Consider the following 22,174-nt stretch of genomic DNA (forward strand, 5'->3'; position numbering starts at 1 on the left):
TTGTGATGTGTGCAGTGATGGGAGCAGTGGCCCTCAGTGCTGGGGGGGCGGGGGCAGGGGGGAGTGCCCCCTCTGTGTCAGGCTAAGTGGCTCTGTACATACAACACTGTGAAATATAAAGGGTGTGAGGAATGGGGGGGAAGGACTGGGAGGGGCCCGAGCTTACTTTGTGCTCGAGTTGACGGGATGCTCGGGCAAAGGCCCGGGGATCAACGTGACTGCCTTCTCTGGAATGTTGGCGTGTTGGCGACACAGGAGGGGGAGTGGGCCATGTGGGGAGGGTTCGGGGGATTTACGTGTCCGGGTCTGCGCCTCGCACCGATTGGTTACAGCCACGTCACCTGCTCGGGTTAGACTACAGCACGGCCTCCCCAGCCCATCATAAACATGCACCAGCACCAACCTGAGCTTCCGTCTGTGAATAGAGCATTTATCGCCATTAATACCAGCACCGAGAGAGAGGAGAGGGAGGGGGAGGGAGAGGGGGAGGGAGAGGGGAAGGGGGCGACCGGGCCAACCGGCACAAACCTGGGATCGGAGGTGGCAGTGATACACACACACACACACACTCTCTCTCTATACACACACACACACTCTCTCTACACACACACACACACTCTCTCTCTATACACACACACACACTCTCTACACACACTCTCTCTCTCTCTCTATACACACACACACACACACACACACACACACTCTCTCTCTATACACACACACACTCTCTCTACACACACTCTCTCTCTCTCTATACACACACACACACACTCTCTCTCTATACACACACACACACTCTCTACACACACACACACTCTCTCTCTACACACACACTCTCTCTCTCTCTATACACACACACACACTCTCTCTACACACACTCTCTCTCTCTCTATACACACACACACACACACACTCTCTCTCTATACACACACACACTCTCTCTACACACACACACACACAATCTCTCTATACACACACACACTCTCTCTCTCTATACACACACACTCTCTCTCTATACACACACACTCTCTCTCTCTATACACACACACACACACACACTCTCTCTCTCTCTATACACACACACACACACAATCTCTCTCTATACACACACACACACACTCTCTCTACACACACACACACTCTCTATACACACACACACTCTCTCTCTCTATACACACACACACACACTCTCTCTCTATACACACACACTCTCTCTCTCTATACACACACACTCTCTCTCTCTATACACACACACTCTCTCTCTCTATACACACACACACACACACTCTCTCTCTATACACACACACTCTCTATACACACACACACTCTCTATACACACACACACTCTCTATACACACACACACTCTCTCTCTCTATACACACACACACACACTCTCTCTCTATACACACACACTCTCTCTCTCTATACACACACACACACACTCTCTCTCTATACACACACACTCTCTCTCTCTATACACACACACACTCTCTCTCTCTATACACACACACACTCTCTCTCTATACACACACACACACACACTCTCTCTATACACACACACACACACTCTCTCTCTCTATACACACACACACACTCTCTCTCTCTCTATACACACACACACACACACTCTCTCTATACACACACACACTCTATCTATACACACACACACACACTCTCTATATACACACACACTCTCTCTATACACACACACACACACTCTCTCTATACACACACACTCTCTCTCTCTATACACACACACACTCTCTCTCTCTATACACACACACACACACACACTCTCTCTCTCTATACACACACACACTCTCTCTCTATACACACACACACTCTTCTCTCTATACACGCACACACACTCTCTCTCTCTATACACACACTCTCTCTATATACACACACACACACACTCTCTCTCTATACACACACACACACACTCTATACACACACACACACAGACACACTCTCTACACACTCTCTCTCTGCGCACACACACACACTCTCTCTACACACACTCTCTCTCTCTCTCTCTCTGCGCACACACACACTCTCTCTCTCTCTGCGCACACACACACACTCTCTCTACACACACTCTCCCTCTCTCTCTCTCTGCGCACACACACACTCTCTCTCTACCTCTGCGCACACACACTCTCTCTCTCTATACACACACTCTCTCTATATACACACACACACACACTCTCTCTCTATACACACACACACAGACACTCTCTACACACACACTCTCTCTCTATACACACACACACACTCTCTCTCTCTGCGCACACACACACACTCTCTCTGCACACACACACTCTCTCTATACACACACACACACACTCTCTCTCTCTCTCTGCACACACACACACTCTCTCTCTATACACACACACACTCTCTCTCTCTCTCTCTGCGCACACACACTCTCTCTCTCTCTCTGCGCACACACACACACACTCTCTCTCTATACACACACACTCTCTCTCTCTCTGCACACACACACACACACTCTCTATACACACACACACTCTCTCTCTCTCTCTCTGCGCACACACACACACACTCTCTCTCTGCACACACACACTCTCGTCTCTGTACACACACACTCTGTCTGCACACACACACACACACTCTCTCTCTCTCTCTCTGCGCACACACACACACACTCTCTCTCTGCACACACACACACTCTCTCTCTCTCTGCACACACACACACTCTCTCTCTCTCTCTCTCTCTCTCTGCACACACACTCTCTCTCTCTCTCTCTCTGCACACACACTCTCTCTCTCTCTCTCTCTACACACACTCTCTCTCTCTCTCTGCACACACTCTCTCTCTCTCTCTCTCTCTCTCTCTACACACACTCTCTCTCTCTCTCTCTCTGCACACACTCTCATATGCACTCAAGCTCAAACACACACTCGCAATCTCGTTGTCCAGTGCACACACGTACACTCGCACTCTCTCACACACACACACACAGACTCATAAATGCTCAAGCACACTCAATGACTCACGCTCTCACATGTACACACTCACACGTGCTGCACGCACTCACTCAGAGTCACTCACGCCTGTAATCGCCCGTGCACTCAGACTCATTGCTGAACACAGTCACACTCGAAGATAAACACGCACACGTTCGCGTGGCCTTCGCACTCCTACACACACACTGGCTTTCACACTTGGGGTGGGGGGGTGCGCACATGCACAAACGCGCAGCCCCATCCCCCCGCACTCATACACACGCTGGTGCATACACTCCCTGTCTCACACTCGTGCACGCATGTGCTCACACACGATTTTACCCTCGCCATCCAACGCGCCCCTCACACACACATTCACACGCTCGCACATATACTCTCTCTGACAGTCGCACTCGGGCACCGACGTGCACGCTTACACACTCACTCCCTCCCTCGCACGCTATCGGACCCAGTGCCCACTCTAGCCCGGGCTCACACTCACATTCTCCCCACCCTCACTGCCACCTCCCACCAACTGCCCCCACTCCAACCAGCGCCCGCTGTCCCCAGCTCCTCCGGCCCGGAGTGGACTGTCGCCGGGACGCAGGTGCTGGCTTCCCTCCTGGACCACGTCATGGGGGCCATTGCCCACGGGCTGGGCCTGGACTCGGAGGGGCGGGCATCGAGCTCAATGGCTGCCCTCACCAGCCAGCCAGGCCATCGCGTCCCAGTAAAGGGGGCATGGGGGTGGAGCCGAGGGTCGCTGGACAGCAATCAGGGACAGGAGCCCTGTCCGATTCCCCGCACCCCCCGCCCCCACCCCAATCAGGCCCAAATCCACACAGGCCGGGGATGGAGCCTGGGCCTCTCTTGCTGTGTGTGGAGGGGGAGGGGGGGAGCAGTCCCATCGCTGACAGGACAAGCCTGTGATACTCAGCTGGTGGTGGAGGGGGGGAGCTTGTGTTTGAGCCGAATAGGTCAACACTGGAGCTGAAGCCTGAACTAGGCCCCACCGTGACCCTTGACCCCCCAGCGCCCGAGGCAACGAGTTGGGTCCCTTGCCGAGGCCTGGGGGAAGCTCTGTTAATGGGGTTAGATCACACGGGACGGTACAGACTACACACAAAGCTGACACTGCACGGGCACACAACGCCCTTCCCACCCCCCCCCCCGATAGGTTCCCGATCGCGGACCGCCGGGGGCCCGACAACGACCTCTGACCCGGTCCGACCCCGCTCGCTCTGTCGGCCCAGCCTCCAGTCAGCGATCTGGAATGTATCGGCGGGAATCTGCGGACAGGGCGAGTAACAGACAGCACACAGGCGGCTTGGCGAGATCCTGCGCACGCTCCCCTGGGGGTGGGGCCGACGGAGTCCGGACTCATCCACAGCCCCCCCCATCCCCCAACCCTAGGGTGCCCTCCCCAGGCACTTCCCACCCTCCCACCCTAGGGTGCCCTCCCCAGGCACTGCCCACCCTCCCTGCGCCACCCTAGGGTGCCCTCCCCTGGCATTAACCCTCCCCACCCCCCCACCCTAGGGTGCCCTCCCCAGGCACTGCCCACCCTCCCTGCGCCACCCTAGGGTGCCCTCCCCTGGCACTAACCCTCCCCACCCCTCCACCTTAGGGTGCCCTCCCCTGGCACTAATCCTCCCCACCCCCCCCACCCTAGGGTGCCCTCCCCTGGCACTGCCCCCTCCCTCCCCACTCTAGGGTGCCCTCCCCTGGCACTGCCCAGCTACCCGCTCCCCCACACTAGGGTATCCTCCCCTGGCACTAACCCTCCCCACCCCAGGGTGCCCTCCCCAGGCACTTCCCACCCTCCCACCCTAGGGTGCCCTCCCCAGGCACTGCCCACCCTCCCAGCGCCACCCTAGGGTGCCCTCCCCTGGCACTAACCCTCCCCACCCCTCCACCTTAGGGTGCCCTCCCCTGGCACTAATCCTCCCCACCCCCCCACCCTAGGGTGCCCTCCCCTGGCACTGCTCAGCTACCCGCTCCCCCACACTAGGGTATCCTCCCCTGGCACTAACCCTCCCCACCCCAGGGTGCCCTCCCCTGGCACTGCCCCCTCCCTCCCCACTCTAGGGTGCCCTCCCCTGGCACTGCCCAGCCACCCACTCCCCCACACTAGGGTATCCTCCCCTGGCACTAACCCTCCCCACCCCCCCCCCACCCTTGGGTGCCCTCCCCTGGCACTAACCCCTCCCCCCCCCACCCTAAGGTGCCCTAACCTGGCACTAACCCTCCCCACCCTCGGGTGCGCTCACCTGGCACTAACCCCTCCCCCCCCACCCTCGGGTGCCCTCCCCTCCCACTGCGGGGCCGCACTACGGCAAGTTGCTCTCAGCTGCACACCTGGCCGCCATTTTTTTTTTTACAAAGCAGGGCCTTCACAACAAAACAAGAACGCAAGAAACAGGAGTCGGCTGAACGGCCCCTCGAGCCCGCTCCGCCGTTCAATCAGATCCTGGCTGACCTTCGACCTCAACTCCACTCTCCTGCACTGTCCTCATATCCCTCGATTCCATCAGTATCCAACACTGTTGCAACCTCAGGCTGGAAATTGTCAAATGACCCCCCCCCCGAGCCTCAGCGATGTTTTGGGGGGAGGGAGTTGCAGATTCCCACTGCCCTTTGTGTGACATCACCCCTGATCGGCCGGGCTCGAATTTGAAGGTTCTGCCCCTTGTTCTGGTCTCCCCCCACCAGAGGACACAGTCCCCCTCTCTATCTACCTTTAAAAATGTTCAACACCTCGATTAGATCGCCCGTTAATGGTCTACACTCGAGGGAATACAAACCCAGTCTGTGCATGCTCTCGTTAGTTAACCCTTTCAGCCTCGGGTCTATCATTCTGGGGAATGTGCACTACTCCCCCTCCGAGGCCGATATCTCCTCCCCGAGGGTCGAGGGCCCAGAACTGAGCACAGTTACTGCACACGGGGTCTGACCGAGACTCTGTACAGCTGGAGGGTAACTCCCACCCTGTGTATTCCAGGGCCCGAGATCAAGGACAACGTTCCCTTCGCCCGTTTAATTATTGTGTGTTCCTGTCCACGAGCTCTCACCGATTCCTGCACACGGAGACTTTTCAATTCACCGAAGCACCCACGCTGCCCCAAAGCGGCGACACACGGCCCCCCCGTTAACATGTGCGCAGCCAACAGGATAAGCTGCAGCGACTGGCGGCGTGGGATTGCAGAGACGGCAGAGCCATTGGCAGCCCGCGCCCCGCCCCTGAGCAGTGGGGGCAGGGCGCGGTGTTGGAGGGAAACCCCAAGCAAGCCCCCACCCCCCCCCCGGTCGCTCCACAGCGCTCCCCTCCCCTCTCGGCACAAAGGCGCGCGCCCTGCGTTTGCGACACGCGGACTGGCGCAGGGGGGGCGGGAGACGGAAGCTGGGGAGGCGAGACCTGACGGAGCGGCGGCGGGAGGGGGGGGGGGTTAGAGAGCGAGGTCTGGGGCACAGGGACGGACAGGAGGCAGAGCGTGAGACAGACGGGGAGAGAGACTGACATGGAGGGAGGGTGGGAGGGAGGGGGAAGAGAGGGAGAGGGAGGGATGGTGGGCAGGGAGAGCAACACGGACCCCTCCAGCGGTAGCAGCAGCAGACGATGGGGAATCGGAGAATGGCCTGGAATCGAGATCGAGGCCCATCCTCCAGGCAGCAGCTTCCCCGGGGTCGGGGGGGGGAAGTACACAGAGACGACACACACAGAGCCAACATCACACCCTGCCCCCCCACCCCCCACCCGCCCTGGGGAAACCCCCCGAGCAGGCCACACAGCCAAATAAACCCCCAATCCCCCGCAGCAACGTCCCGACTGGGAGCATCGCGCCCGGTGCTGTCTGGGGGGGGGGGGGGTGACCAGTTCCCCCGGGGTCAGAGGGCACGGCCGCCCACTCCCGCCGGTCAGCTGACCCAACAACATGCCGAGACTGCAGCCTGGGGTTTTCCTGCTCAGAGAGTGTGGCTCGGACCCTCACCGAGGGGGCCGGGGAAACCCCCATTGACCACTCGTATTCCCGAGAGAGCCGGATAACTTTTCTTGGTCCTGAACCCCCTTCAAAATCGGACAGGGGAGGTGGGGGGGGGGGGGGGGTGGGCACGAGCTGGGGAGAGAAAGGGGTTTGGACACAAAGGCGGGGGCCGAACGCCCATCGCAAGGCCCCGGACGTCAAGCGGTGGAATCTTACCTCTCACTCTCCCCTCCCTCCTCGGAGCAGTGCTCCCCTCCGGAGATCTGTTCGCTGGACGGTCCCACTCGCAGCCCGATATCGCCGGAATCGGGAAAGGACTGGTTCTCATTGCCGGGTCTCAGGCTACTCGAGGGGTGGGCTGAGGGGAGAGGGACAGAGGAGTGAGGGTCAGTCAGTAACCCCTCCCTCGTTTCCAGTCCGCCCCAGAGACCAAACACTCTCCCACGGCACCCAAACCCTCTCCCCCAGAGACCAACCCCTCTCCCCCAGTGCCCTGTGTCACTGACTGTATCTCTACTGATGTTAATCCAGCTCCCTCACACTGTCACTCAGTAACCCCTCTCCCCCCAGTGCCCTGTGTCACTGACTGTATCTCTACTGATGTTAATCCAGCTCCCTCACACTGTCACTCAGTAACCCCTCTCCCCCAGTGCCCTGTGTTACTGACTGTATCTGTACTGATGTTAATCCAGCTCCCTCACACTGTCACTCAGTAACCCCTCTCCCCCCAGTGCCCTGTGTCACTGACTGTAACTCTACTGATGTTAATCCAGCTCCCTCACACTGTCACTCAGTAACCCCTCTCCCCCAGTGCCCTGTGTTACTGACTGTATCTGTACTGATGTTAATCCAGCTCCCTCACACTGTCACTCAGTAACCCCTCTCCCCCAGCACCCTGTGTTACTGACTGTATCTGTACTGATGTTAATCCAGCTCCCTCACACTGTCACTCAGTAACCCCTCTCCCCCAGCACCCTGTGTTACTGACTGTATCTGTACTGATGTTAATCCAGCTCCCTCACACTGTCACTCAGTAACCCCTCTCCCCCAGCGCAATGTGTTACTGACTGTATCTGTACTGATGTTAATCCAGCTCCCTCACACTGTCACTCAGTAACCCCTCTCCCCCAGCACCCTGTGTTACTGACTGTATCTGTACTGATGTTAATCTCCCTCACACTGTCACTCAGTAACCCCTCTCCCCCAGCGCCCTGTGTTACTGACTGTATCTGTACTGATGTTAATCCAGCTCCCTCACACTGTCACTCAGTAACCCCTCTCCCCCAGTGCCCTGTGTTACTGACTGTATCTCTACTGATGTTAATCCAGCTCCCTCACACTGTCACTCAGTAACCCACTCTCCCCCAGTGCCCTGTGTTACTGACTGTATCTGTACTGATGTTAATCCAGCTCCCTCACACTGTCACTCAGTAACCCCTCTCCCCCAGTGCCCTGTGTTACTGACTGTATCTGTACTGATGTTAATCCAGCTCCCTCACTATCACTCAGTAACCCCTCTCCCCCCAGTGCCCTGTGTTACTGACTGTATCTGTACTGATGTTAATCCAGCTTCCTTACACTGTCACTCAGTAACCCCTCTCCCCCCAGTGCCCTGTGTTACTGACTGTATCTGTACTGATGTTAATCCAGCTCCCTCACTGTCACTCAGTAACCCCTCTCCCCCCAGTGCCCTGTGTTACTGACTGTATCTGTACTGATGTTAATCCAGCTCCCTCACTGTCACTCAGTAACCCCTCTCCCCCCAGCACCCTGTGTTACTGACTGTATCTGTACTGATGTTAATCCAGCTCCCTCACACTGTCACTCAGTAACCCCTCTCCCCCAGCACCCTGTGTTACTGACTGTATCTGTACTGATGTTAATCCAGCTTCCTCACTGTCACTCAGTAACCCCTCTCCCCCAGTGCCCTGTGTCACTGACTGTATCTCTACTGATGTTAATCCAGCTCCCTCACACTGTCACTCAGTAACCCCTCTCCCCCAGTGCCCTGTGTTACTGACTGTATCTGTACTGATGTTAATCCAGCTCCCTCACACTGTCACTCAGTAACCCCTCTCCCCCAGCACCCTGTGTTACTGACTGTATCTGTACTGATGTTAATCCAGCTTCCTCACTGTCACTCAGTAACCCCTCTCCCCCAGTGCCCTGTGTCACTGACTGTATCTCTACTGATGTTAATCCAGCTCCCTCACACTGTCACTCAGTAACCCCTCTCCCCCAGCACCCTGTGTTACTGACTGTATCTGTACTGATGTTAATCCAGCTCCCTCACACTGTCACTCAGTAACCCCTCTCCCCCAGTGCCCAGTGTTACTGACTGTATCTGTACTGATGTTAATCCAGCTCCCTCACACTGTCACTCAGTAACCCCTCTCCCCCAGCACCCTGTGTTACTGACTGTATCTCTACTGATGTTAATCCAGCTCCCTCACACTGTCACTCAGTAACCCCTCTCCCCCAGCACCCTGTGTTACTGACTGTATCTGTACTGATGTTAATCCAGCTCCCTCACACTGTCACTCAGTAACCCCTCTCCCCCAGCACCCTGTGTTACTGACTGTATCTGTACTGATGTTAATCCAGCTCCCTCACACTGTCACTCAGTAACCCCTCTCCCCCAGCACCCTGTGTTACTGACTGTATCAGTGCTGATGTTAATCCAGCTCCCTCACACTGTCACTCAGTAACCCCTCTCCCCCAGCACCCAGTGTTACTGACTGTATCTGTACGATGTTAATCCAGCTCCCTCACACTGTCACTCAGTAACCCCTCTCCCCCCAGTGCCCTGTGTCACTGACTGTATCTGTACTGATGTTAATCCAGCTCCCTCACACTGTCACTCAGTAACCCCTCTCCCCCAGCACCCTGTGTTACTGACTGTATCAGTGCTGATGTTAATCCAGCTCCCTCACACTGTCACTCAGTAACCCCTCTCCCCCAGTGCCCTGTGTTACTGACTGTATCTCTACTGATGTTAATCCAGCTCCCTCACACTGTCACTCAGTAACCCCTCTCCCCCCAGTGCCCTGTGTCACTGACTGTATCTGTACTGATGTTAATCCAGCTCCCTCACACTGTCACTCAGTAACCCCTCTCCCCCAGCACCCTGTGTTACTGACTGTATCTCGACTGATGTTAATCCAGCTCCCTCACACTGTCACTCAGTAACCCCTCTCCCCCAGCACCCTGTGTTACTGACTGTATCAGTGCTGATGTTAATCCAGCTCCCTCACACTGTCACTCAGTAACCCCTCTCCCCCAGCACCCAGTGTTACTGACTGTATCTGTACGATGTTAATCCAGCTCCCTCACACTGTCACTCAGTAACCCCTCTCCCCCCAGTGCCCTGTGTCACTGACTGTATCTGTACTGATGTTAATCCAGCTCCCTCACACTGTCACTCAGTAACCCCTCTCCCCCAGCACCCTGTGTTACTGACTGTATCAGTGCTGATGTTAATCCAGCTCCCTCACACTGTCACTCAGTAACCCCTCTCCCCCAGTGCCCTGTGTTACTGACTGTATCTCTACTGATGTTAATCCAGCTCCCTCACACTGTCACTCAGTAACCCCTCTCCCCCCAGTGCCCTGTGTCACTGACTGTATCTGTACTGATGTTAATCCAGCTCCCTCACACTGTCACTCAGTAACCCCTCTCCCCCAGCGCAGTGTGTCACCCTCACAGCCCTCCCTGGCGCCCCGCTCACATGTGTCACTCTCAGAGTCCTCCCTCGGCAGTGCGTGGCCCGCCCCTGAGGCTCCGGCCACCTCGGAGCCCTCGGGCAGCGAGCCCCCGGACTTGAGCCTCCCGGAGAGTGCGTCGAGCGGGGATTTGGAGCCCTGGCTGGAGTTCTTGCGGTCGATCGCTGCTTTGACTGCGGGGTGGGTGGGAGGGAAAACAAGGGAGATAGTTAAGTCAGGGTTTCCCCGAGGGTCGATGTGGGGGGCGGGGGGAGGGCGGTTCCGCCCGGCCATCCCGCCATTGGTCAACGGGGTTAATGTTAAAACGGCTCACTCCCAGCATGCATCTGTGGAGGTCAAAGATCAAACTGTCACGCCTTAATGATTGGCTGGTTAGCAAGACAGGGTTGGCGGTCGAGGGTGTGAAGAGGCAGGCACTAGGACCCAGAAACCCCCCCCCCCCCCCCCACCACCCGCCATGCACGGTGAAAACTACCTGTCGTTGGGGAGGAACCTTCCGGCACATTTTGTGCTCTGCGCGCCCGAGCGAGCAGGGGGGGGGCCACACGGGTTTCCGAATCTCCCGGGGGGCTGGCTTTCAGAGAGAAAGGGGGCTCGGAATTTTAACTCAGACCCCACACATAAGAACATAAGAAATAGGAGCAGGAGTCGGCCATTCGGCCCCTCGAGCCTGCTCCGCCATTTAATACGATCATGGCTGATCCGATCATGGACTCAGCTCCACTTCCCCGCCCGCTCCCCATAACCCTTCACTCCCTTATCGCTCAAAAATCTGTCTATCTCCACCTTAAATATATTCAATGACCCAGCCTCCACAGCTCTCTGGGGCAGAGAATTCCACAGATTTACAACCCTCTGAGAGAAGAAATTCCTCCTCATCTCAGTTTTAAATGGGCGGCCCCTTATTCTAAGACCATGCCCCCGAGTTCTAGTCTCCCCCATCAGTGGAAACATCCTCTCTGCATCCACCTGGTCAAGCCCCCTCATAATCTTATACGTTTCGATAAGATCACCTCTCATTCTTCTGAGCTCCAATGAGTAGAGGCCCAACCTCCTCAACCTTTCCTCATAAGTCAATCTCCTCATCACCGGAATCAACCGAGTGAACCTTCTCTGAACTGCCTCCAAAGCAGGTATATCCCGCCTACATGCCAAAGCCCCCCAGACAAGGGTGGGCTTGCAGAGCAGCGAGTGCTGAACGGGGCGGAGGGAAATCAGCCACCGGTTTGCGCATGGCACAATCCCACTAACCGCAGCGAGGTAGCGAACCGCCAGTGTCTCAGGGTTAAACGCCAAGGAGCCTCGGGAAATTTCCCGCAGGACTGCCGCTAATGGTTTAGTCGTCGGCCGCAGCTAATTGGGTGGCACTCAAAGGATTCGAGTGGCTTAATCCAGGCTGACACTCCCAGTGTAAAAGTGGGGGAGCGCCATACTGTCGGAGGGGCAGTGCTGAGGGAGTGCCGCACTGTCGGAGGGGCAGTGCTGAGGGAGTGCCGCACTGTCGGAGGGGCAGTGCTGAGGGAGCGCCGCACTGTCAGAGGAGCAGTACTGAGGGAGTGCCGCACTGTCGGAGGGGCAGTGCTGAGGGAGTGCCGCACTGTCAGAGGGGCAGTACTGAGGGAGTGCTGCACTGTCGGAGGGGCAGTGCTGAGGGAGCGCCGCACTGTCAGAGGAGCAGTACCGAGGGAGTGCTGCACTGTCGGAGGGGCAGTACTGAGGGAGTGCCGCACTGTCGGAGGGGCAGTACTGAGGGAGTGCCGCACTGTCGGAGGGGCAGTACTGAGGGAGTGCCGCACTGTCGGAGGGGCAGTACTGAGGGAGTGCCGCACTGTCGGAGGGGCAGTACTGAGGGAGTGCCGCACTGTCGGAGGGGCTGTCTTTCAGACGAGACATTAAACAGAGGCCACATGTGCCCTCTCCGGTGGATGGAAAAGATCTGACGGCCACTGTTTTGAAGAAGAGCGGGGGGATTCCCCAGTGTGTGCTGGGCGTATTAACCCTCAATCAACACCACTAAAACACAGGTTATTCGCTCATTATCACGGTGCTGTTGGTGGGATCTTGCTGTGCGCACATTGGCTGTTGCCTTTGCTACATTACAACAGTGACTACACTTGAGGGAGGGGTGGGGTTCCCTGCACAGTGATTGTGCGGCAGGGACACAGGATGTCTCACACGTCCCCTGCTCAAACACAGCGCCTCTGCTCACCCAACACAGATCCACAGACAGGCCGAGAGGTTCCAACCACACCTCCTCCCTGTCACTGCAACCGCCTATTCCCACCTCCGTAACATCGTCCATCTGCAGCCTGCCTCAGCTCATCTGCTGCTGAAACCCTCATTCCTGCCTTTGTTACCTCCAGACTTGACTATTCCAACTCACTCCTGGCTGGCCACCCACATTCTACCCGACGTAAACTAGAGCTGATCCAAAACTCGGCAACTCGTGTACTAACTCGCACCCAGTCCCACTCACCCATCACCCCCTGTGCCCTGTGTCCTAACTCACACCCAGTCCCGCTCACCCATCACCCCCTGTGCCCCGTGTCCTAACTCGCACCCAGTCCCGCTCACCCATCACCCCCTGTGCCCCGTGTCCTAACTCGCACCAAGTCCCACTCACCCCTCACCCCCTGTCCTAACTCACACCCAGTCCCGCTCACCCATCACCCCCTGTGCCCCGTGTCCTAACTCGCACCCAGTCCCACTCACCCATCACCCCCTGTGCCCCGTGTCCTAACTCGCACCAAGTCCCGCTCACCCATCACCCCGTGCCCCGTGTCCTAACTCGCACCCAGTCCCACTCACCCATCACCCCCTGTGCCCCGTGTCCTAACTCGCACCAAGTCCCACTCACCCATCACCCCCTGTGCCCCGTGTCCTAACGCGCACCCAGTCCCACTCACCCATCACCCCGTGCCCAGTGTCCTAACTTGCACCAAGTCCCGCTCACCCATCACCCCCTGTGCCCCGTGTCCTAACTCACACCAAGTCCCACTCACCCATCACCCCCTGTGCCCAGTGTCCTAACTCGCACCCAGTCCCACTCACCCATCACCCCCTGTGCCCCGTGTCCTAACTCACACCAAGTCCCACTCACCCATCACCCCCGTGCCCCGTGTCCTAACTCGCACCAAGTCCCGCTCACCCATCACCCCCTGTGCCCCGTGTCCTAACTCACACCCAGTCCCACTCACCCATCACCCCCTGTGCCCAGTGTCCTAACTCGCACCCAGTCCCGCTCACCCATCACCCCCTGTGCCCCGTGTCCTAACTCGCACCAAGTCCCGCTCACCCATCACCCCCTGTGCCCCGTGTCCTAACTCGCACCCAGTCCCACTCACCCATCACCCCCTGTGCTCGCCGACCTACATTGGCTCCTGGTTAAACAACACCTCGATTTCAAACTTCTCATCCTTGTTTACAAATCCCTCCATGGCCCTCGCCCCTCCCTATCTCTGTAATCCCCTCCAGCCCCACAACCCCCCGAGATGTCTGCACTCCTCGAACTCTGCCCTCCTGACCATCCCTGATTATAATCGCTCCACCATCGGTGGCCGTGCCTTCAGCTGCCTGGGCCCCAAGCTCTGGAACTCCCTCCCTCAACCTCTCCGCCTCTCTCTACCCCTCTCTCCTCCTTCAAGATGCTCCTTAAAACCCACCTCTCCCTGCCCCGATACCCCCTTATGGAGCTCGGTGTGAAATTTAGCCTGATTTACACTCACGAAGCACCTTGGGAATTTTTACTGTGTTCAAGGCGCTATATAAATGCAATATCAACTTCAACAATTTCCACTTGTGACCCGTGCCCCTACTTTGTTTCCTGTTTTTTTCCCCCCCAGGGCAGCGTTTGCTGATTGGGACATCGCCACTCACACCCTCTCTTGACACACGTGTTACTTAACTTGTTCCATTCCCATCTCCTTTTGTCTCGCACCATCGAACCCTTTATCTCTCGAATCTCTCCTGCCTCCCAACCTTGCACAGACCTTCCCTTCTGTTCTTCCCTCGCCCCCCCCCCCCACCCCGGCCCCTCTCCCTGCTCCTGCCTAAAACCTGTCACATCTCCAACGTCTGCCGAAAGGGTCATCGACCCGAAAACTTGATCTGTGCTTCTCTCCCCACTGACACTGCCTGAACCTGGCGAGTGTTTCCGGCATTTGCTGGCAAGTACAGGTGCAACTTCCCGAATCCGGAAATCTCGGGACTGGGTTTCGGGTACTTCCCAATTTCGGAATAGAAAGCCGGAATCCCGAACACGGAAACCCTTCGGCCAACTTCCGTGTGCGCTGTACAGGGCTTGCATTTTCCCGATTTATCGATGTGTCAAAAGGTTAGTTTGCAGGTGCAGCAGGTAATCAGGAAGGTGAATGGGATGTTGGCCTTCATTGCGAGAGGGATGGAGTACAAAAGCAGGGAGGTCCTGCTGCAACTGTACAGGGTATTGGTGAGGCCGCACCTGGAGTACTGCGTGCAGTTTTGGTCACCTTACTTAAGGAAGGATATACTGGCTTTGGAGGGGGTACAGAGACGATTCACTAGGCTGATTCCGGAGATGAGGGGGTTACCTTATGATGATAGATTGAGTAGACTGGGTCTTTACTCGTTGGAGTTCAGAAGGATGAGGGGTGATCTTATAGAAACATTTAAAATAATGAAAGGGATAGACAAGATAGAGGCAGAGAGGTTGTTTCCACTGGTCGGGGAGACTAGAACTAGGGGGCACAGCCTCAAAATACGGGGGAGCCAATTTAAAACCGAGTTGAGAAGGAATTTCTTCTCCCAGAGGGTTGTGAATCTGTGGAATTCTCTGCCCAAGGAAGCAGTTGAGGCTAGCTCATTGAATGTATTCAAATCACAGATAGATAGATTTTTAACCAATAAGGGAATTAAGGGTTATGGGGAGCGGGCGGGTAAGTGGAGCTGAGTCCACGGCCAGATCAGCCATGATCTTGTTGAATGGCGGAGCAGGCTCGAGGGGCTAGATGGCCTACTCCTGTTCTTGTGTTCTTGTGTTCTTATGTGTACGGATACCTTAATGGGGATGTACGTAAGAAGCCTAGACATGTCTTAAACCCTGTAACACCGCTGGGTGCTGTTGTAACTGAAGAGATAACCTGTACAGGTAATAACATTTCACTTTGACTTTAGTTTAGGCTGTCAGGGCCCGATGGAAGGAGCACTCCCAATCGAGACTCTGCCTTTGACTCGAGTGTTCTCGATTCCATCCTGCAGCACGCGATCCGCCACCACCTCAGTGAGACCCTAACGTTGCATGAGGTTGGCAAAGCCATAAAACAGCTCAAGAATAACAAGGCTACGGGTGTGGATGGAATCCCTGCTGAGACGTTAATGTATGGCGGAGAGGCGCGGATACACGACCTCATCTCTCTCATCTGGAGGGAGGAGAGCATGCCGGGAGATCTCAGAGATGCAGTGATTGTGACCCTCTTTAAAAAAAGGGGGACAGGTCTGACTGCGGCAACTACAGGGGAATCTCCCTGCTATCAGCCACTGGGAAGGTCGTCGCTCGAGTTCTCCTCAATCATCTTCTTCCTGTGGCCGAGGAGCTCCTCCCGGGGTCACGGTGCTCTGGCTTAATAACTGAAGCTGTTCTGCATCGGTGGAACACGCTGAGCACTGAGTTTAAGGATAAAATGTCTGGCTCTCGGACAGCGAATTTCACGTGCGGCATCTAAAAAAATATGTGCAGCGTTTTGAAAAAGGTGAAATTGCCAGATTTTGGAAGGTTTTCCAGATTTTGGACGACCAATCCAATCAGCGCGATGTGTGGATTTGGGAACACTGCGGGTTTTTTTGGGAAGTCTGGATTCGGGAGGTTGCACCTGTATTTGCAGAAGTCCAGGCTCCCAGTGGCCCCCACCTGACGGGGAACGTGCCGGAAGGTTGGCGCTGGCCCGGGGACGGGGTTATAGCGGGTCATGCAGTGCATGCAGTTACATGGGAGGGTGTGTGAGCCCCCGAACCTTGCATGGGGCAGCCCCGGGGGGGGGGGGGAAGAGACTGCGAGTCGTAGGGCCATGTACCCCGCCCCCCCCCCAGGCCTCCCGCTCTCGCAGTGCGCCCCGATCGGGGGAGGGCACTCAGGCTGGTGATCACCCCCCCTCCCTCCACCCTCCCCACGGTTCATGCTCTGCCGGTCGCTGGGCATGGCACACACTCTCACCACCCCCCCAGCCCTCGATCCGCCTCGAGTATGGGCATGCCGCGAATATACTCAAGAGACCCCCTGGGCCAACACGACACGGGGGGAGGGAAATCTACCTCCTTCTGGTCGCAGATCAGCGCCTGAAAAACAAACAGAGCGTGAGACAGCGGAGCCAGGGGTCATGGGCAGGGTGAGAGTTCAAAGGACAGGGAGGGAGGGGCTCGAGGGCAGGGAGGGGCGGGGTCGTGGGCAGGGCGCGAGGGGTCGTGGGCAGGGCGCGGGGGGTCGTGGGCAGGGCGCGGGGGGTCGTGGGCAGGGCGCGGGGGGTCGTGGGCAGGGCGCGGGGGGTCGTGGGCAGGGAGAGGGGGGTCGTGGGCAGGGAGAGGGGGGTCGTGGGCAGGGAGAGGGGGGTCGTGGGCAGGGAGAGGGGGGTCGTGGGCAGGGAGAGGGGGGTCGTGGGCAGGGAGAGGGGGGTCGTGGGCAGGGAGAGGGGGGTCGTGGGCAGGGAGAGGGGGGTCGTGGGCAGGGAGAGGGGGGTCGTGGGCAGGGAGAGGGGGGTCGTGGGCAGGGAGAGAGGGGTCGTGGGCAGGGAGAGAGGGGTCGTGGGCAGGGAGAGAGGGGTCGTGGGCAGGGAGAGAGGGGTCGTGGGCAGGGAGAGAGGGGTCGTGGGCAGGGAGAGAGGGGTCGTGGGCAGGGAGAGAGGGGTCGTGGGCAGGGAGAGAGGGGTCGTGGGCAGGGAGAGAGGGGGCGAAAAGGGGTCGCAGGCAGAGTGCGTGGGGGCGAAGCAGGTTGAGGGGACACGGAGTGGACAGGCTGGGGGCAGGGTAAAGGGTCACAGAGCGAGGGAGACAGGAGCGATATCCTCTCAGTACAGAACTAACCAACACTCTGCAATATGGTTCCCAGACAGAGACCGTCACTGTGTGACCTTGCCACATGATCCTCTGTGATTATTTACATCGGTAGTTGCAGTAACCCATTAGTCCACTAGGGGAGCACTATTACTGCGGGGGGGGGCGGGGGGGAAGGTGCAGGGCGAGGGGCCGAGAGGTCACAGGTCGCAGGTCGCGGGGCTGTGTTTCCGAGGGATATTGGGCTGAACATTCTGTGGGGGGGCACCACCATCTGGTGGCGGTGACCCGGTACTGCCACCTCAATCTCCTCGCTCTTTAATACAGACAGCAGGCAGCAGGGGGCAGAGTATCCCGTCCGCTCCTCCATCTGCTGTGTGCAGAGATCCATCAGCTCCCTCCACCATCCCCTGCCCCTCCTCCCCCTCCCCCCTCCCTTCATCCGGACCACCCCCCTCTCCCATCCCCATCCCCCCCAGGATCAGGAGGTTCCCTCCCTCCCTCTCACTCACTGCTGGAGGGGTCAGTACGGGTCTGTCCCCCTCCCTCCCTCACTCCCTCCCTCCCTCCCTCTCACTCACTGCTGGAGGGGTCAGTACGGGTCTGTCCCCCTCACCCTCCAAGAACAGGAGGAGGTTCCCTCCCTCCCTCAGTCCCTCACTCACTGCTGGAGGGCTCGGTGTGGGTTTGACCCCCTCCCTCACTCACTCCCTCCCTCCCTCCCTCGCTCTCACTCACTGCTGGAGGGCTCGGTGTGGGTCTGACCCCCTCCCTCACTCACTCCCTCCCTCCCTCCCTCCCTCTCACTCACTGCTGGAGGGGTCGGTGTGGGTCTGTCCCCCTCCCTCACTCACTCCCTCCCTCCCTCCCTCGCTCTCACTCACTGCTGGAGGGGTCGGTGTGGGTCTGTCCCCCTCCCTCACTCACTCCCTCCCTCCCTCCCTCGCTCTCACTCACTGCTGGAGGGCTCAGTACGGGTCTGTCCCCCTCCCTCACTCACTCCCTCCCTCGCTCTCACTCACTGCTGGAGGGCTCAGTACGGGTCTGTCCCCCTCCCTCACTCACTCCCTCCCTCGCTCTCACTCACTGCTGGAGGGCTCGGTGTGGGTCTGTCCCCCTCCCTCACTCACTCCCTCCCTCCCTCGCTCTCACTCACTGCTGGAGGACTCGGTGTGGGTCTGTCCCCCTCCCTCACTCACTCCCTTCCTCCCTCGCTCTCACTCACTGCTGGAGGGCTCGGTGTGGGTTTGACCCCCTCCCTCACTCACTCCCTCCCTCCCTCGCTCTCACTCACTGCTGGAGGGCTCGGTACGGGTCTGTCCCCCTCACTCACTCCCTCCCTCCCTCCCTCGCTCACTCACTGCTGGAGGGCTCGGTGTGGGTCTGTCCCCCTCCCTCACTCACTCCCTCCCTCGCTCACTCACTGCTGGAGGGCTCGGTACGGGTCTGTCCCCCTCCCTCACTCACTCCCTCCCTCCCTCGCTCTCACTCACTGCTGGAGGACTCGGTGTGGGTTTGACCCCCTCCCTCACTCACTCCCTCCCTCCCTCCCTCGCTCTCACTCACTGCTGGAGGACTCGGTGTGGGTTTGACCCCCTCCCTCACTCCCTCCCTCCCTCCCTCCCTCCCTCGCTCTCACTCACTGCTGGAGGGCTCGGTGTGGGTCTGTCCCCCTCCCTCACTCACTCACTCCCTCCCTCGCTCTCACTCACTGCTGGAGGGCTCGGTACGGGTCTGTCCCCCTCCCTCACTCACTCCCTCCCTCGCTCTCACTCACTGCTGGAGGGCTTGGTGTGGGTCTGTCCCCCTCCCTCACTCACTCCCTCCCTCCCTCGCACTCACTGCTGGAGGGCTCGGTGTGGGTCTGTCCCCCTCCCTCACTCACTCCCTCCCTCCCTCGCACTCACTGCTGGAGGGCTCGGTGTGGGTCTGTCCCCCTCCCTCACTCACTCCCTCCCTCCCTCGCACTCACTGCTGGAGGGCTTGGTGTGTGTCTGTCCCCCTCCCTCACTCACTCCCTCCCTCCCTCGCTCTCACTCACTGCTGGAGGGCTCGGTACGGGTCTGTCCCCCTCACTCACTCACTCCCTCCCTCCCTCGCTCTCACTCACTGCTGGAGGGCTCGGTACGGGTCTGTCCCCCTCACTCACTCACTCCTTCCCTCCCTCGCTCTCACTCACTGCTGGAGGGCTCGGTACGGGTCTGACCCCCTCCCTCACTCACTCCCTCCCTCCCTCCCTCGCTCTCACTCACTGCTGGAGGGCTCGGTGTGGGTCTGTCCCCCTCCCTCACTCACTCCCTCCCTCCCTCGCTCTCACTCACTGCTGGAGGGCTCGGTACGGGTCTGTCCCCCTCCCTCACTCACTCCCTCCCTCCCTCGCTCTCACTCACTGCTGGAGGACTCGGTGTGGGTTTGACCCCCTCCCTCACTCACTCCCTCCCTCCCTCCCTCGCTCTCACTCACTGCTGGAGGACTCGGTGTGGGTTTGACCCCCTCCCTCACTCCCTCCCTCCCTCCCTCCCTCCCTCGCTCTCACTCACTGCTGGAGGGCTCGGTGTGGGTCTGTCCCCCTCCCTCACTCACTCACTCCCTCCCTCGCTCTCACTCACTGCTGGAGGGCTCGGTACGGGTCTGTCCCCCTCCCTCACTCACTCCCTCCCTCGCTCTCACTCACTGCTGGAGGGCTTGGTGTGGGTCTGTCCCCCTCCCTCACTCACTCCCTCCCTCGCTCTCACTCACTGCTGGAGGGCTTGGTGTGGGTCTGTCCCCCTCCCTCACTCACTCCCTCCCTCCCTCGCACTCACTGCTGGAGGGCTCGGTGTGGGTCTGTCCCCCTCCCTCACTCACTCCCTCCCTCCCTCGCACTCACTGCTGGAGGGCTTGGTGTGTGTCTGTCCCCCTCCCTCACTCACTCCCTCCCTCCCTCGCTCTCACTCACTGCTGGAGGGCTCGGTACGGGTCTGTCCCCCTCACTCACTCACTCCCTCCCTCCCTCGCTCTCACTCACTGCTGGAGGGCTCGGTACGGGTCTGTCCCCCTCACTCACTCACTCCTTCCCTCCCTCGCTCTCACTCACTGCTGGAGGGCTCGGTACGGGTCTGACCCCCTCCCTCACTCACTCCCTCCCTCCCTCCCTCGCTCTCACTCACTGCTGGAGGGCTCGGTGTGGGTCTGTCCCCCTCCCTCACTCACTCCCTCCCTCCCTCGCTCTCACTCACTGCTGGAGGGCTCGGTACGGGTCTGTCCCCCTCCCTCACTCACTCCCTCCCTCCCTCGCTCTCACTCACTGCTGGAGGGCTCGGTACGGGTCTGTCCCCCTCCCTCACTCACTCCCTCCCTCGCTCTCACTCACTGCTGGAGGGCTCGGTGTGGGTCTGTCCCCCTCACTCACTCACTCCCTCCCTCCCTCGCTCTCACTCACTCACTGCTGGAGGGCTCGGTGTGGGTCTGTCCCCCTCCCTCACTCACTCCCTCCCTCCCTCCCTCGCTCTCACTCACTGCTGGAGGGCTCGGTACGGGTCTGTCCCCCTCCCTCACTCACTCCCTCCCTCGCTCTCACTCACTGCTGGAGGGCTCGGTGTGGGTCTGTCCCCCTCCCTCACTCACTCCCTCCCTCCCTCGCTCTCACTCACTGCTGGAGGGCTCGGTACGGGTTTGCCGCCGAAGGTCCAAGATGCTGCCGATTCCCTTCCTCCTCTTCTCGTCCGGCTTCACTGGCTCGCTGTCCTTCTTCGGTGTCTGACCCTGCCGCGAGTAACACATTGTGGTCAGAAACCCGCGTTTATATAGCGCCGTGAACACACAAACATCCCCGGGGCGCTTCACAGCAGCACAAATCACATCGCATCCGAGACCAAGCCATATAAGGAGATATCAGGGCAGGTGACCAAAAGCTGGGTCAGAGAGGTCGGTTTTAAGAAGCGTCTTGAAGGAGGAGAGAGAGGTCGAGAGGCGGAGAGGTTTAGGGAGGGAGTTCCAGAGCTTGGGGCCCAGGCAGCTGAAGGCACGGCCACCGATGGTGGAGCGATTATAATCAGGGATGGTCAGGAGGGCAGAGTTAGAGGAGTGCAGACATCTCGGGGGGTCGTGGGGCTGGAGGGGATTACAGAGATAGGGAGGGGCGAGGGCCATGGAGGGATTTGTAAACAAGGATGAGAATTTTCAAATTGAGGCGTTGCTTAACCGGGAGCCAATGTAGGTCGGCGAGCACAGGGGGTGATGGGTGAGTGGGACTGGGTGTGAGTTAGGACACGGGGCACAGGGGGTGATGGGTGAGTGGGACTGGGTGTGAGTTAGGACACGGGGCACAGGGGGTGATGGGTGAGTGGGACTGGGTGTGAGTTAGGACATGGGGCACAGGGGGTGATGGGTGAGTGGGACTGGGTGTGAGTTAGGACACGGGGCACGGGGGTGATGGGTGAGTGGGACTTGGTGAGAGTTAGGACACGGGGCACAGGGGGTGATGGGTGAGTGGGACT

The 22,174-nt window shown here is 58.6% G+C and overlaps 1 protein-coding gene across 1 annotated transcript in view; it reads right to left on the reverse strand.

Moving 5' to 3' along the window:
- Window positions 1-3,069: 3,069 nt before the first annotated feature.
- The window catches only part of LOC139245757 (rho guanine nucleotide exchange factor 1-like), a 93,583-nt gene continuing 74,478 nt past the window's right edge, over window positions 3,070-22,174 (reverse strand). The window contains exons 3-7 of the mRNA XM_070871273.1: window positions 21,329-21,440; window positions 16,962-16,985; window positions 10,682-10,849; window positions 7,171-7,312; window positions 3,070-3,109 (exon numbers count right to left, since the gene is read on the reverse strand). Coding sequence (XP_070727374.1) covers window positions 3,070-3,109; window positions 7,171-7,312; window positions 10,682-10,849; window positions 16,962-16,985; window positions 21,329-21,440 — 486 coding nt within the window. The remainder of the gene's footprint in view (window positions 3,110-7,170; window positions 7,313-10,681; window positions 10,850-16,961; window positions 16,986-21,328; window positions 21,441-22,174) is intronic.

Source organism: Pristiophorus japonicus, unplaced genomic scaffold (assembly GCF_044704955.1).
Source record: "Pristiophorus japonicus isolate sPriJap1 unplaced genomic scaffold, sPriJap1.hap1 HAP1_SCAFFOLD_234, whole genome shotgun sequence".
NCBI classification, from domain to species: Eukaryota; Metazoa; Chordata; class Chondrichthyes; family Pristiophoridae; genus Pristiophorus; species Pristiophorus japonicus.